The sequence below is a fragment of the Mauremys mutica genome, chromosome 8 (assembly GCF_020497125.1).
Source record: "Mauremys mutica isolate MM-2020 ecotype Southern chromosome 8, ASM2049712v1, whole genome shotgun sequence".
In the NCBI taxonomy this organism is placed as follows: domain Eukaryota; kingdom Metazoa; phylum Chordata; order Testudines; family Geoemydidae; genus Mauremys; species Mauremys mutica.
This window is the reverse complement of record NC_059079.1, coordinates 44,590,482-44,608,404: the sequence shown is the minus strand read 5'-3', so window position 1 is coordinate 44,608,404 and position 17,923 is coordinate 44,590,482. Positions and strand designations below refer to the sequence as shown.

The following is a 17,923-nucleotide window of genomic DNA, read 5'->3' as shown; positions in this document are numbered from 1 at the left end:
CAGTAGGTTTTATAGTTCTTTAGCTGGTAGGGAAACTAGCTAAACCAGTGGCTCTCAAACTTTTTTACTGGTGACCCCTTTCACATGGGAAGTCTGAGTGCGACCCCCCGCTTATAAATTTAAAACACTTTTTTATATATTTAACACCATTATAAATGCTGGAGGCAAAGCGGGTTTTGGGGTGGAGGTTGACAGCTCGCGACTCCCCATGTAATAATCTCGCGACCCCCTGAGAGGCTCCGACCCCCAGTTTGAGAACCCCTGAGCTAAACAAACCAATCTGCGTAGTCCTTATTAGACCTGCCAATCCCCTGCAATAGAGGTTAAGTCCCAAGGCACAAGCTCCCGGTTAGGTTCTGTTGGCCTAGAAAGATTCTCCCTTGGGACCTCAAAGGACCAGTACACCTTGTTCCTTAGTTTTTTATTGATGCTCATGGAATACAACTTCCACGAATCCTCATATTAAACATACATATTGGTGGTTTACAGGATGCCATCAACTTAAAAGAATCACACACTCAAAAAAAAATTACTGTTTTTTAGGGCTGTCAGTTAATCGCAGTTAACTCATGCGATTAACTCAAAAAAACTTAACTGCGATTAAAAAAAATTAATCGTGATTAATCGCACTGTTAATAGAATACTAACTGAAATTTAAATATTTTTGGATGTTTTTCTACATTTTCAAAAATATTGATTACAACCCAGAATAAAATGTGGACAGTGCTCACTTTATATTATTTTTATTACAAATATTTGCACTGTAAAAATGATAAACAGAAATACTATTTTTCAGTTCACCTCATACAAGTAATGTAATGCAATCTCTTTATTGTGAAAGTGTAACTCACAAATGTAGATTTTTTTTTTTTGTTACATGACTGCACTCAAATACAAAACAGTGTAAAACTTTAGAGCCTACAAGTCCACCCAGTCTTACTACTTGTTCAGCAAATTGCTAAGAGAAACAAAAGTTTGCCTACATTTACGGGAGATACTGCTGATTGCTTCTTATTTACAGTGTCACCTGAAAGTGAGAACAGGCATTCGCATGGCACCTTTGTAGCCGGCGTTGCAAGGTATTTACGTGCCAGATATGCTAAACATTCATGTGCCCCTTCATGCTTCGGCCACCATTCCAGAGGACATGCTTCCATGCTGATGATGCTCGTTAAAAAAATGTGTTAATTAAATTTGTGACTGAACTCCTTGGGGGAGAATTGTATGTCTCCTGTTCTGTTTTACCCATGTTCTGCCATGTATTTCATGTTATAGCAGTCTCGGATAATGACCCAGTACATGTTCGTTTTAAGAACACTTTCACAGCAGATTTAACAAAATGCAAAGAAGGTACCAATGTGAGATTTCGAAGAATAGATACAGCACTCAACCCAAGGCTTAAGAATCTGAATTGCCTTCCAAAATCTGAGAGGGACGAGGTGTGGAGAATGCTTTCAGATATCTTAAGAGAGCAACACTCCAATGTGAGAACTACAGAACCTGAACCACCAAAAAAGAAAATCAACCTTCTGCTGGTTGCATCTGATTCAGATGATGAAAATGATCATGCATCGTTCCACTCTGCTTTGGATTGTTACTGAGCAGAACCTGTCATCAGCGTGGACACATGTCTGCTGGAATGGTGGTTGAAGCATGAAGAGACACATGAATCTTTAGCACATCTGGTACGTAAATATCTTGTGATGCCAGCTACAACAGTGCCATGTGAAAGCCTGTTCTCACTTTCAGGTGACATTGTAAACAAGAAGTGGACAGCATTATCTCCTGCAAATTGTAATCAAACTTGTTTGTCTGAGCGATTGGCTGAAGTAGCACTATGTGGACTTGTAGGTTCTAAAGTTCTAATTTTTTTTAAATTTCTGAATGCAGTTTAATTTTGTACATAATTCTACGTTTCTAAGTTCAACTTTCATTATAAAGAGATTGCACTGCAGTACTTGTAGTAGGTTGTAATAAGAAATAAATATAAAATGAGCACTGTACACTTTGTATTTTGTGTTGTAATTGAATTCAATATATTTGAAAATGTAGAAAACATCAAAAATATTTAAATGGTATTCTATTGTTTAACAGTGTAATTAATCGTGATTAATTTTTTAAATTGCGCAATTAATTCTTTTAATCACTTGACAGCCCTACTATTTTTATGAAGAAACGAACAGGTAGTTATTGTAGTTGAAAAATTAGACCAAAATTTGTTCTCCCATCTTTGTTAGATTCTCCTGTAGTCTGAGAATTTCCACTATTTGTTTGGGTCTTTCTCACTGCAACGGAGTTGCGAAAATAATTTTTAGAAAAAAGGGCATATGTGATCATAAAACCACGTGGGTAGATGTAGTAACTGAAACTACTTTTTAATTCACTTATGCAATTGATTTCATATTGATGGCGTTGTTTTATCTGGGTTTGTTTCTGTAACATACTTATTAAAATCAGAATACTAAAACTGATTTGGGATAAAATATTAAAATTCTGCATGTATTAATTCTTGACATTTTTCAGTCTGGTTTTTCTGACCCTTTATACTCTGTAGCTGTAATTGTTTCTGCTATATTATTTTACACTATGCAGTGTATTTTCTATTGAATTATTGAAAAATTCTGAAAATTAATATTAAAAATGTATATTTTTTACACTTGTACAAGATAAGATAGTAATGTTTATCAGATAGTAAAATAAGAACAAAGGAGACACTGTACTCTCCTTAGAATTTTTTTTCCCTACAATAGTCATTCAGTAATCATTTGTAATATACAACAAGGGATTTCTTCGCTTTGTTGTCACATTTAAAATTTTTGCCATCTGTGCTTAACTTTGTAGTGTTCCATTTGAGTAAGTGAAATCATCTAAGGTTGAGAGAAGGTATACTAGAGCCACTTAACAAGCCTGGAATATGAGTCCCAAGGGTAGAGAGAGGTTTTAATGACCAATTTGTATGCCAGTGTTTTGTGCTGTACTCATGTCTCTATCATGTTATCCACCCTGGTGCAGCTGCACATGATTCCTTTTGCTACAGCCTTGAGTTACAGCTAGTAACTCCAAATAGTACATATACTCAGAGTAAATATTATCTGTATGGAATAACTACATCTCATGGTACAGTACTCTAGGCCTGGTGAAAAGATGATTTTAGGTCTTAGTTGTTATTGGCTAAACAATATTTTCATGGCTGGGAATTGGCTAAGGGAATGAATCATCACCTTCCTACATCCTTAAAATCCAGAGCAGAGTAGATGAGTAGCTGCCTTGTTGCCTCTTCTACAGCCTGTGCATTTTAAGTAACAGCAGGTAGAGTGTCGCTGGACACCTTCTGTGTAAGGAGAGTTAAGCCTATGGGTTTTCATTACCCTTGCCATGCCCCTATCTTTTTTTCTCACTGTACTGCTATGGAGAAGGGCACCGTGGAACAGAACAGCGCTTCACAGGTGTTTGGGTTTCTCCCATATAGATGGAGAAACTGAGGCACAGATAGATTAAATGACTTGCCCAAGATCATGCATGTCAGTGGTGTACTCCAAAAGGGTTGCAGAAGAGGCCTTCCCTACATCTTCCTGGTTTCTCTCTCTTCCCCCGCACCCTCAAGATTGTAATAAGCTTAAACAGGATTTGTGATGTTTGCATATTACAATGGGTAAAAACAAACAAAACAAAAAATAATATAAAAAATTTATTGATGGCAAAGTCTGTACTAATTTTTATTTGGGCAAAATAGTTGAAAATATTTTTTTTTTTTTGGTGAGGATGCCTTAAGAATATCCATTAATGTTCATTTTGCATTGTTGCACAACATGTTAGTTGCCCACAACATTTCAGGAAAATAGAATCTGGTCTTATAATACATAGCATGTTCTCTCTGTGGTTATGTCTTTGTTGATGTTGTACTGCATTTCCGTCATAATACTGGATGTTTGGTTTTGGTGTGACTGTTCCTAAGCTGCGTGTCCTGTATACTTGGTGGTCAGACCAGATAATCATAATGATCCCTACTGGCCTTAAAATCTATGAATACCAAACATACGCTGTTTTCATACTATCTTCTAGTCTTGGCTGTGCCATAAAAGACAACTCTGAAAAGAGCAGGAAGATTTATAAGCATTCTCATATGGTGATTTGAGTCAGTAATATTAAGAAGGATTCTTCACATACTATTTAATTCTTTCTCCGAGGTTTCTTGCATACTAGAATGTGAAATACAGTGTTTAGATATTGTAAATGTCAGGTTATCACATTAAGTAGAATATTTGCTGTACTACTATGTCCTGTAGTATGGTAACCTGAAATCAAGGGACAGATGTAGGGGAGGAGAAGTAGTGGTACTCTCCAAACTCTGCCCATGAATGGCACCAAAATGAGATACTGTAAATAGTAGGTTGTGCAGAGTTTATATGATCATTACATGATCACTGGTTTGTTTTTTTTAATGCTCCGTAAAAGTAAAGTAGTTAACAATGTTGACCTTTACATCACCATCATACAGATCCAGGAGAAAGTACTGGCTTACTGAGCCCCCAAGAACCATCCCATTTCAATCTCTGACCAAAAACATTGTTTTCAAAGGGAAACAAAGACAGTGGAGAATGGTAACCTGCCAGAGCTGGATCAGATATCCAGATAATATGTAAGGTGTACAGACATAAAAAGCAACAGAAGGAAGGCCTTTACCTACAACAAAAACAAGCTCAGGAAATATTATCCTCAGAGGGGGAAATATAAAATCAAACTACAGTAGTTCGGTGAGAGCCGTACAAATATTAAGCTTGATGGTCAAACTTAGGAAGGAGGTAAAACACCACCCAGGTGAGAGCCTGAGCTAACTCATTAGTGAGGACATACCTGTATTTGTCACTCCCAAGCAAGGCTTCAGTATAAATTAACCTCGAAGATTGTGCTTTCTGTGGCTGCTCTTTATTCCCTTTCACAATTTTTGCAGCATGACTTTTATAAAGAGAGAAGATCAGATATTTTGGGAAAGATATCTGAAGTATTCTAAGCAGCTCAAAAAGTATGGTTGCCATGTGTTACAAACCCTTTCTGCTCTGCACTCCATCTCTTAGTCTCAATTTTTTAAAGAGTCAGATTAGTGAACGGAAGTATTTTTTGAGTCTTTTAAGATCACTTAGAATGTCAGTATTGTAGCTTTGTGAATGTAAAGAGAAATTCAGTATCCACACAGTGGTTGTGTTTTGACTTATATTGAGGCCCTACTACAGGGAAACTCGGGCATGGAGAAATTTGAATAATTTATCTAAGATCACAAAGGTAATCTGTGTCAGATCCAGAAAAAAATCCTTGATTATTTTGTGTTCTAGAAGGAATACTGCAGTAGTCCTGTTTCTTCAACATTTCCAAATAGTCTTGTTTCAGAGTCAGTGGAATTGGCTGCAAAATATAATTGTATTTAATCAAATAAGTACCCACCATGTATTAATGTACTTTGTTCCATGGAAACAACAGGGTTTCTGTATCAAGGCAGGAGTTTGGAGCCTGCACTTCAGTAAAATTCTTAAGAGCATAACTATGTGGTTATATTTCCCAACATTTATCTGTTTCAAGTTCTATTATTATAGTAGTAAGAATGGTGATGTAAAAGATATTTTCTGTATGCAATGAGATTTTCAGATGTGCCTTGTAACGTTGAGCCATGAGCTCTTTAGGAAAGGTGTGCTAACAAAGGGCAGCCCAGTATTAGTGCCTATTGTTTAAAGCAAATCTGGAAAATAAAATCCTAATTTATTCTTTCAGATTTTTATAATCAAATCCAGTCACTAAAGCCAAATTGGTAAAGAAAGCTAAAGAGGAAGGTAGTTAGAGCAAAGTGAGAGAAAGTTTTGATGTCATTGTTAGAGAAAATGATTGGAACAGTGTTCCAATGTTTTTGTAAATGATGTTGTAATTGTCAACTGTCACGTTTTTAAAAGAGATTCCAGGATCTATTACAGCGGTTAAAGGACTGTTAAAATAAAGAACTAACTGAAAAAATAGATTCTTAAAACACAATCTCAGACTTAGATTATCTCTGGGATTTGTCTGATTGCAAGGCAACTATGGTGTTGAAGACATTGGTAGACTTAATCAGGGTATTTCAGTGTCCTTTAGTGATTAACCAGAAAAATATCTAATTTTTCAGTGGAAGCTACCACTGTTTGGTGACTCGTCTAACCCACTGCAAAATAAAAAAGAAAGATGTTACATATCCAGCAAAGAATTGCCAGTATTGGCCTTGTCAGGCTTTTTAAATAACAGGGTCTGACTGCCAAGTGTTTTGGAACAAACAGCAGCTGCCAGCAATTTTCCAGTTTTATCACCATATTCATACTAATATTTTTAGAAATCTTAACAATTTTTCAGTGTCTTGTCCTGGCAGGGGGCCAGGGCTATCATGAAATTTTGCAGATGATTAGTAAAGACTCTCTCATTAACAGACTGAGCAATTCCTCTAGCTGTTTTTTTCCCCTGTGTTGTCTTTACTCCACATCTTTGTGTTTGATTCTTCTTTTAAGGATTAGTTTCACCCCCCTGAAAGTACTGTTTAGAACTACCTTCAGATCTCATTAATCTCTGCATTAATTGCAGCTAGCATTCCAAAAACTGTGCACTAGTTGTACAGAAATACCGAGGATAAGGATAAAAGAGGTTGAGTCCCAATGTCCATTTTTGGTTTGGAACAGCCACAGGGCAGTCAAATGGTTTGATACCACTGTTGGTAAGATATTGGCTGACTTTTTCAAATAAGGGAGTGAAGATGAGATCAGGAATGTGTCATTCCTGATAAATGATTACTGTTGGGCCAAAACCAATATTTAATTTAGGCTTTGTCTATTACCAGTAATCCAAGTGTTTCTATTTTCCTGCAGTTATCATAGTATTTCCCCTTCTCCCCCCCCCCCCCCACACGCACTCACTTTAATTGCTGATATTGCTACCAGGTCATAAAGTTGTACTCTCCATTTTATTCCTCAGCCCAGTGATGGTTTTTTTTTTTTTCCAGACATAAAAGCTATACTTTCTCCAGTTCAAGGTAATGCTCCCCTCTGTATTGTTTGTTAACTAACTGTTACTGAAATTCAATACAAACAACCTCAAGAAAGAGGGTCTATCCTGAGGGCTTAAAAAGGATTCATCTCTGCTTTTAGAATTAATAGGTGGAAATTGTGTTCCTGCCTAATCTCTCTGTTCATGATCTGGACAGGAAGGATTTCTGGAAACTTAAAAAATTTCCAGAAGAGTGCTGTGGTGCTTAGAGTGGCATAAAGAACTTTTCTCATTAATCTGAAGGAAAACCAAACTTTTCAAACTTTAGATAGAGAAATTGTTTTGAAGATATACGATCATTTGACATACATACCTTTGGTTTTTCTCATTTTTTAAAATGGGAACATGTTTTTAAGCTACATTTGTGGTCTGATTTTTATAATAATTTGTAGAAAAGTCTCTTATTCCCTCCAACTAAAATGTTTGAGGCAAGTACTTCCACATCTGATTGTGTGTCAAAGCTACATGAATTAAGCCTTTAAAATGGTAACCGAGAAACTTATAACTAGCTAACTATAATCCATTATTTGTTACTTTTGCATGGATCCTGATCTTTATTTTTGTTCCTGCATGTTTCTTCTTGATACAAATTTTCAAGCTTGTTGATAAATTGTATAGTCAGCTGCTCGATCAAACTTCTTTCATTATGAAATGTAGTCAAGAGGCCAAATAACAAGTGTCAGTCAGGTTTATTGCTCGAAGCCAATAATAATATAGTACAGGAAAATGGTTCTATACGATATCAGACTCCACTAAACCATCTCATACAGCGATGTTACATCCACCTTATGTGGAAGGTGTGCTCCCAAAGTTACACATTTCAAATGATATTATTTATATGATGATTTTACAATTTATATGTTTCTTTACACATCACGAAAATCTAACCCATCTGTTTGTTTCAGTTCAGTAACTTGTTCTGTTCTTATCTTTGCTTTGGATTCTAGCATTCCAGGTACTGGTCCATGAAGGTACTTCCCTTGCTTGTACTAAGGGCAAGTCTACACTTAACATGCTGCACGGGGTTTAGGTTGGTATAACTACGTTGCTCAGGGGTGTGGATTTTTCACACTCCTGAGTGACGTAATTATACTCCCATAGGTCTGTAGTGTAGACCAGACCTAACACCTAGAACAAATGTGTCTTGATTTTTGACAAGTTCCCTATCTTCTTATGCCAAATACTTACTTCAGCAACTTCAAAGTATTATGCTATACTTATACCATAATCCTGTTCACTTATGCTATCTCCATTAATGGGGGGGGAGGGATAGCTCAGTGGTTTGAGCATTGGCCTGCTAAACCCAGGGTTGTGAGTTCAGTCCTTGAGGGGGCCACTTAGGGATCTGGGGCAAAATCAGTACTTGGTCCTGCTAGTGAAGGCAGGGGGCTGGACTCAATGACCCTTCAGGGTCCCTTCCAGTTCTAGGAAATAGGTGTAGGCCAGTTTATGCTATATCATTGTTACAATATTTGTGCTTAACATTGGTGCATACCTCTATATCTATATATGCTAGCAAGGATGTATATATTAGTCAGCAAGCTTGACCTTATGGATTATTTTTAATGTATCAGTCAGTATGTGCAAGGTTAATATATAGTATTTCTAGAAGAGCAGTGTATTGGACTATTTTTACATCCTGTAAAGCTGCTGTTGTATTATCACTGTGACAGTTTTTAAAAAAATTTCTGCTAACCTTATCATGGTGTGCAGTCCTTTAAGGAGGATTTTGCAGCTGTGAATATTAGCTATTTGTTAGACCTTTTCTGTAATATTTTGAGATTGAAAGAGAGGTTAATTGCCGCTGTTGCTACCAGGTTAAAGTTGTGATTTTTTTTTAAATGCACCACCTCTTGGCTAGTAAGCGAGGAATTAATCTTAATATACTGTTGTTTTTTTTCCAAATTGTCTAAAAAATTCCTGGCAAGTTTTCTTCAATAGATTTTTAGTTTGGAGGCAATACATTTTATAATCTGTGTTTCAAAGGTTGTTTTAGTCAGTAGGTTGGTTAGGTGAAGAAAACTGTTTTTACTTAACAAGATTTTCTTGGTATTTATTAAGCTTAATTCAAGGATAAATAACTTCATTAAAGTTATTTATGATTGTATTCCTATTTATATTGTACTGTGCCTGGAGGTTATTCTTTCTAGACAAAGAGCCCTTTCTTTTGGCCTAGTAGAAATTATTAAAACAGCCAGATAATAAAATGACCAACATAAAATGTAAAACTTGTTCATGGAGGAAAAAAAAACTTGAAACACACAATTAGCTTGGGTGTCTAAAGATGAAGTCACAACATTAAAGTGTATAGTGTTTTTAAATCTTCGAGAAGTATGCTTACATAAAGAAGACTTCACTGCAACCGTCCCTTCTTATAGAAAACTGATATAAGCAGTATATTGTAGGTGATACCTTTGGTTAAGATTGCCTACCTCTTTCCATTGTAAGCCTGTTTTCTGTTGCCTTAGCTTAAGCTATTTGTAGTGAAATTTCCCCATGCTTTTTCTGTCTTGGTTTGAATTATTATTAAAGATTTGAGCAAAAATGATTGAGGAGTTTTCCAGAATTAGATTAGCAGGGGGGATAAACAAGTCGATTTCCCAATGTTAAAACACTCTCTAGATGAGTTTTTACAAAACAACTTTAGTGCTTCCATGGTTTATAGTAGGAACTTAAAATTTGGGAAAGGAACGGTTCTGAAGTGAAAGAGAAGTGACTTTTGCTGTTCCTATGAAAATCCTTCCAGATTTGGCCAAGTTACAAGCTTCTGTAAATGCCTTTCTATTCATGTGCATTGGAACACATTCACCTCCTGTCTCTTAATTATATGAATGTTCCAACTGCATTGTATATACTCCTGATGAACCTTCTACATCGTACCCATACAATAGGGACAGAAATAGAGCTCCACAAGACATAGGCAAAACAGATGCTTCAGGTGCTTTCCATTAATGAAATACCCTTTTTGCCTTGGTAAGGGTTCATTTGGCTGTGAACCAGGACACACTGAGTTTTAAAATCCACTCCTTCCTATCCTTCATTGTTAACAATTGTGTGCTGTTTGCACTCTTCATGTTAATCAAGATCTCATACCCCCATCTTAGGATGCAGGCAGGCGTTCTTCTTTGTATTTTACAGATGTGGTAACAGGATATGAGAGGTTTGCATAGCTCGGAATAAAATTCAGGCCCCTAATATGGCAGATCTAAGGCTCACCCTCTTAACCAAACAGCCTGTTAGAATAGTGAATGTATATGTTTGACTATAGTGTCTCTAAAATCACGCTATTTCCATGAAATTCAGAAATGAGTGAATATTATGTAAACAACAAATAGCACTCAGAAGTCCTAACTCTATCCCATTTTAGCCACTCTATCACATTCCTGCCCCAGAGCCAAGATATTCTGTCTAGCAAGTACTTGTGCAATCACTTGGCAAAGTGTATGTGTCATGTCTACTTTTAGTGGCTGGGGCACAGAGAGAATGATGGGGTATTATTGCCTTTGTCTAATGGAGTCACTTGTTTAGCTCAAGTCGTAGAGGTTTGTGGTATGGATCTGACAGTCTCAGGTTCAAACTCTGCTGATGACTTCTGTGGTTGGGGTGGGGAATACATAATGGAATTTCTTCCTCTTATTTTTTTTTTAAGTGGTCCTTTACAACAAAAACTAGGGAATCTCCTTACCCTCAGAAAAAGGGCTAAAATGTTTTAATGGTTGCAAAGTCAAGCATGCAAAATAGAAAATTCTTCTAGCACTGAATTCATTGTGTACTGAAGTTCAGTAAAATAATTTAATTCCATTATTATAATTGAAGCACATCAGTAAGTGGTACAGTGAATATAAACATTAACTAAATTGCAATTTAATGAATATACATATATTATTTTTGCAGAACATAAAAAGCCCTGTTTGATACAATGGATGAACAGTCACAAGGCGTGCAAGGGACTCCTGTTCCACAGTTTCAACCACAGGTACTTTATTTTACTAGTCATCAAGAGCAGAAATAAATGGATTTAGTAAATGGAAGAACATGTTAATTTTAATGAACAGAACAAATTCTAAAAGGCTATTGTTGATATTAGAATACTTTTTTTTTCTCCATTATTCAATGCCATTCCGAGAGGGTAAGTTTTTACTGCATTTAATGTGTTCAGTATGGTATTCAAGGTAATAGTTGATTATTTTAATCGAGTTACTTGTGTGGAATCACATAACTGGTCATCAGTGGTTAATAAATCAGATGAAATGTTATGAGATCAAGTGTCTTTGGATATTGGATTGTTTAATTTGTATTTTTCTGTCTCAAGGCATCTATGGAGAAAAAGAAGCCATAAAGAAATGTAATATTGCATTAGTTAGTCATTGAATTACAAAATATCAGCTCCATAGTTCACAGAAAAAAACTGCTTTTTTGCCTCCTACTCCATCACCAACTGGGAAAAGTTGGAGTGGAGGCGAGAGGCAAACATGAAAGTAATTGTTTTCCTATGAGGTATCAAGCTGCTAAACACTATATATTTCCAAATTTTAGCAGAATTGCCAGATTTATTTCAGATTGCTCCTTTTAACCTTCTGTTCTTACACTTCCTGCTAGTGATCCCATGTGGGTTAGTGCCTTCCCTTGTTGAAAATGGGCAAGGGAGATTCACAGTTACAGTAGTTCTATGACCAAGGGATGTGAGGGAAATTTAGCCACCCTTGCAGTTGGATTTGATGGTGTGACTCAAACCAAAAGTAAGATTATCAGGCAATAGATAAAGTTGGCATAGTGCTTATTAATATTCTTCTAAAAATGTTGCTTCTGTTAATAACATTATTTAAAAACCTTTGGAAAGCAGCACTCTAAGCTCTGATCTTGTAAAGATGCTTTGCTTTATGCACTATGAGGAGTTACATGTAAGTCAATAGAAATGGTCATAGTAAAGTTAAACAATTGGGTAATTCTTTGCAGGACCAGGACCATAACTGTTAATCTTCTGTTGGTGTGTTTCAAGGATTAGCCTGAATAATAAAGATGATGTGGCAACATGTGGTTGTTCTGAAGTTTTTGACAATATAAGTAAGATTTTTGCCAAGTCTTCATTTCTGTATTTTAGTATTTTTAGTAGAACTTTCCTTGTTCCAATGCCTGCATTGGAGCAGCTTTGAGGCTAAAATAAAAATAACAGGAGTACTTGTGGCACCTTAGAGACTAACAAATTTATTTTAGCATGAGCTTTCGTGAGCTACAGCTCACTTCTTCGGATGCATAGAATGGAACACACAGACAGGAGATATTTATACATACAGAGAACATGAAAAGGTGGAAGTATGCATACCAACAGGAAAAGTCTAATCAATTGAGATGAGCTATCATCAGCAGGAGGAAAAAAAACCTTTTGAAGTGATAATTAAGATGACCCATAGAAGGTGTGAGGAGAACTTAACATAGGGAAATAAATTAAATTAGTGTAATGACCCAACCATTCCCAGTCTCTGTTTAGTATCAGAGGGGTAGCCGTGTTAGTCTGGTTCTGTAGAAGCAGCAAAGAATCCTGTGGCACCTTATAGACTAACAGACGTCTTGCAGCATGAGCTTTCGTGGGTGAATACCCACTTCTTCAGATGCAAGTGGTGGAAATTTCCTGGGGCAGGTATATATAAGCAAGCAAGAAGCAAGCTAGAGATAACGAGGTTAGATCAATCAGGGTGGATGAGGCCCTGTTCTAGCAGTTGAGGTGTGAAAACCAAGGGAGGAGAAACTGGTTCTGTAATTGGCAAGCCATTCACAGTCTTTGTTTAGTCCTGAGCTGATGGTGTCAAATTTGCAGATGAACTGGAGCTCAGCAGTTTCTCTTTGAAGTCTGGTCCTGAAGTTTTTTTGCTGTAGGATGGCCACCTTAAGATCTGCTATTGTGTGGCCAGGGAGGTTGAAGTGTTCTCCTACAGGTTTTTGTATATTGCCATTCCTAATGTCTGATTTGTGTCCATTTATCCTTTTCCTTAGAGACTGTCCAGTTTGGCCGATGTACATAGCAGAGGGGCATTGCTGGCATATGATGGCATATATTACATTGGTGGAAGTGCAGGTGAATGAACCGGTGATGTTGTGGCTGATCTGGTTTGGTCCTGTGATGGTGTTGCTGGTGTAGATATGTGGGCAGAGTTGGCATCGAGGTTTGTTGCATGGATTGGTTCCTGAGCTAGAGTTACTATGGTGCGGTGTGCAGTTGCTGGTGAGAATATGCTTCAGGTTGGCAGGTTGTCTGTGGGCGAGAACTGGTCTGCCACCCAAGGCCTGTGAAAGTGTGGGATCATTGTCCAGGATGGGTTGTAGATCCCTGATGATGCGTTGTAGGGGTTTTAGCTGGGGACTGTATGTGATGGCCAGTGGAGTCCTGTTGGTTTCTTTCTTGGGTTTGTCTTCCAGTAGGAAGAGATTATGCCATACTCTATCGAAGAAACTGAGGAACCACCTGATCAGCATCCTATACAGCAAACAGGAAAACATCAAAAAAGAGCTCTCCAACCTGGAGACTCTCATCAATAACCAAACTTCCATACAAACGGACTTCACTAAAATAAGACAGGAGATCTACATTACTCACTTCACCTCTCTACAAAGGAAAAAGGACTGTAAGCTGTCTAAACTCCTACCTGCCACATGGGGCCACAACCGTGGTACCCCTAACCCACCCAGCAATATCGTCAATCTATCCAACCACACACTCAGCCCAGAAGAACAGTCTGTCCTATCTCGGGGACTCTCTTTCTGCCCTGCCACCCCCACCAATATGATACAGTTCTGCGGTGATCTGGAAGCCTACTTTCGCCGTCTCCGACTCAAAGAATTCTTTCAGGACAACACTGAACAGCGCACGGATACACAGTTACCCTCCCACCAACAGCACAAGAAGAAGAACTCCACATGGACTCCTCCTGAGGGTCGAAATGACAGTCTGGACCTATACATTGAATGCTTCCGCCGACGTGCACAGGCAGAAATTGTGGAAAAACAACATCGCTTGCCTCACAACCTAAGTCGTGCAGAACGCAATGCCATCCACAGCCTCAGAAACCATCCTGACATTATAATCAAAGAGGCTGATAAAGGAGGTGCTGTTGTCATCATGAACAGGTCTGACTACCAAAAGGAGGCCGCCAGACAACTCTCCAATACTAAATTTTACAGGCTACTTCCCTCAGATCCCACTGAGGAATACACTAAGAAACTGCACCATCTACTCAGGACACTCCCTACACTAACACCAGAACTAATCAACATACCCTTAGAGCCCCGACCAGGGTTATTCTATCTACTACCCAAGATCCACAAACCCGGAAATCCTGGACGCCCCATCATCTCGGGCATTGGAACTCTCACTGAAGGACTGTCTGGATATGTAGACTCTCTACTCAGACCCTATGCTACCAGCACTCCCAGCTATCTCCGTGACACCACTGATTTCCTGAGGAAACTACAATGCATTGGTGACCTTCCAGAAAACACCATCCTGGCCACCATGGATGTAGAGGCTCTCTACACAAACATCCCACATACTGATGGAATACAAGCTGTCAGGAACAGTATCCCTGATGATGCCACAGCACACCTGGTTGCTGAGCTCTGTGGCTTTATCCTCACACACAACTATTTCAAATTTGCTGACAATATATATCTCCAGATCAGTGGCACCGCTATGGGCACCCGCATGGCCCCACAATATGCCAATATTTTTATGGCTGACCTGGAACAACGCTTCCTCAGCTCCCGTCCACTCACGCCCCTTCTCTACCTACGCTACATTGATGACATCTTCATCATCTGGACCCATGGGAAGGAGACTCTGGAAAAATTCCACCACGATTTCAACAGCTTCCACCCCTCCATCAACCTCAGCCTGGACCAATCTACACGGGAGGTCCACTTCCTAGACACCACGGTGCAAATAAGTGATGGTCACATCAACACCACCCTATACCGAAAACCTACCGACCGCTATGCCTACCTTCATGCCTCCAGCTTCCATCCCGGACACACCACAAGATCCATTGTCTACAGCCAAGCACTGAGGTACAACCGTATCTGCTCTAACCCCGCAGACAGAGACCAACACCTAGAAAATCTCCACCAAGCATTCTCAAGACTACAGTACCCACACGAGGAAATAAGGAAACAGATCAACAGAGCCAGACGTGTACCCAGAAGCCTCCTACTGGAAGACAAACCCAAGAAAGAAACCAACAGGACTCCACTGGCCATCACATACAGTCCCCAGCTAAAACCCCTACAACGCATCATCAGGGATCTACAACCCATCCTGGACAATGATCCCACACTTTCACAGGCCTTGGGTGGCAGACCAGTTCTCGCCCACAGACAACCTGCCAACCTGAAGCATATTCTCACCAGCAACTGCACACCGCACCATAGTAACTCTAGCTCAGGAACCAATCCATGCAACAAACCTCGATGCCAACTCTGCCCACATATCTACACCAGCAACACCATCACAGGACCAAACCAGATCAGCCACAACATCACCGGTTCATTCACCTGCACTTCCACCAATGTAATATATGCCATCATATGCCAGCAATGCCCCTCTGCTATGTACATCGGCCAAACTGGACAGTCTCTAAGGAAAAGGATAAATGGACACAAATCAGACATTAGGAATGGCAATATACAAAAACCTGTAGGAGAACACTTCAACCTCCCTGGCCACACAATAGCAGATCTTAAGGTGGCCATCCTACAGCAAAAAAACTTCAGGACCAGACTTCAAAGAGAAACTGCTGAGCTCCAGTTCATCTGCAAATTTGACACCATCAGCTCAGGACTAAACAAAGACTGTGAATGGCTTGCCAATTACAGAACCAGTTTCTCCTCCCTTGGTTTTCACACCTCAACTGCTAGAACAGGGCCTCATCCACCCTGATTGATCTAACCTCGTTATCTCTAGCTTGCTTCTTGCTTGCTTATATATACCTGCCCCAGGAAATTTCCACCACTTGCATCTGAAGAAGTGGGTATTCACCCACGAAAGCTCATGCTGCAAGACGTCTGTTAGTCTATAAGGTGCCACAGGATTCTTTGCTGCAGTCTCTGTTTAGGCCAGAGTTAATTGTATCTAATTTGCATATTAATTCGAGTTCAGCAGTCTCTCTTTGGAGTCTGTTTTTGAAGTTTTTTTGTTGCAAAATTGCCACCTTCAAGTCTGTCACTGAGTGGTTAGAGAGGTTGAAGTGTTCTCCCACTGGTTTTTGAATGTTATAATTCCTGATGTCAGATTTGTGTCCATTTATTCTTTTGCGTAGAGACTGTCCAGTTTGGCCAATGTACATGGCAGAGGGGCATTGCTGGCACATGATGGCATATATCACGTTGGTAGATGTGCAGGTGTACGAGCCCCTGATGGCGTGTCTGATGTGATTAGGTCCTATGATGGTGTCACTTGAATAGATATGTGGACAGAGCTGGCATCGGGCTTTGTTGCAAGGATAGGTTCCTGGGTTAGTGTTTGTTGTATGGTGTGCGGTTGCTGGTGAGTATTTGCTTCAGGTTGGGAGGCTGTCTATAAGCGAGGACTGGCCTGTCTCCCAAGATCTGTGAGAGTGAGGGATCATCTTTAAGGATAGGTTGCAGATCTTTGATGATGCGCTGGAGAGGTTTTAGTTGGGGGCTGTAGGTGATGGCTAGTGGCGTTCTGTTATTTTCTTTGTTAGGCCTGTCCTGTAGTAGGCGGCTTCTGGGTTTTTTTTCCTCCTGCTGATGATAGCTCATCTCAATTGATTAGACTTTTCCTGTTGGTATGCATACTTCCACCTTTTCATGTTCTCTATATGTATAAATATCTCCTGTCTGTTCCATTCTATGCATCCGAAGAAGTGAGCTGTAGCTCACGAAAGCTCATGCTAAAATAAATTTGTTAGTCTCTAAGGTGCCACAAGTACTCCTGTTCTTTTTGCGGATACAGATTAATACGGCTGCTACTCTGAAACCTGTCAAAATAAAAATAAACATTCTCGTGCTTCTGTATCACTAATCCATCAGATCTTAGAGTACCAAACAGTTATAAATTTAAGATATAATTTGAATTTATGCATATTCCTTACACCTATCTTGATGAAACAAGTGTGCAAACTTATTTTTTTAATTATGAAAATTCAGACTACTACTGCAGTGCGTATATTCTAAAATTCATAATGACTCACTGTTCCAATGATGGATTCTCCTCCTTGGCTGAGTAGGAGGCAGAATCAGATCTGTCAGTTGGGATGAGAGGATGAGCTCCTATATCTCTGGGAAACCTTAGTTGTGCCTGCCTTCTTTGATAACAGGCAGTTCTTGTACTTCCCGCATTCCCCTCGAAAGCACAGTAATTCAAATTCTGATTTACACTTTGAACTGATATTTTCAGCAGTGGGTGAGTTTCCAGTGCTAGACTGAATCATGATATATGTTTCTATCCTCATAGTTGTTGGGAACACCTCCTGTCTCAGTAATGCCTCCAACTGCATCATTAATGAGGAACTAAATAAGATCAGGCCTAATACTAATTCTTGCAGCACCGGACTAGACATCTTTCCCAACAGAAGAAACTGACATTTGTTCTTAACTTTGGTTCATCTTATGCCAGTTTTAATGCTATGCCTGCACATTCAAAATGCAGTTTTCAGCCTGGCGGAGACATAGGGTTCATAATTTCATACAGCTTCATAAATTGTAGAGACATATATTCCCAGTAGAGTACAGCCAGTACTTTGTTCCAAGCTAGGTTCTGCATAGGCAGTTGTTCTTCTTGTTCTCTTTAAAGGAGGAGTATTATAGGGCTATAGTTGAGTTGGCACAAAAAATAAAGCACAGATTTTTACAGTGAAGG

At 39.0% G+C, this 17,923-nt stretch overlaps 1 protein-coding gene across 14 annotated transcripts in view; it reads left to right on the top strand.

Moving 5' to 3' along the window:
* NEK7 (NIMA related kinase 7) overlaps positions 1 to 17,923 on the top strand; it is a 152,007-nt gene that overhangs the window by 25,324 nt on the left and 108,760 nt on the right. For 12 of the 14 annotated variants that reach the window (XM_045027751.1, XM_045027741.1, XM_045027750.1 and 9 more), the window contains one exon: positions 10,948 to 11,029. In XM_045027751.1, coding sequence (XP_044883686.1) covers positions 10,973 to 11,029 — 57 coding nt within the window. In that variant the 5' untranslated portion in view covers positions 10,948 to 10,972. Of the gene's footprint in view, positions 1 to 6,019; positions 6,099 to 7,009; positions 7,040 to 10,947; positions 11,030 to 17,923 lie in introns of those variants that run through there. The other 2 variants (XM_045027746.1, XM_045027739.1) reach the window with 2 other exon arrangements.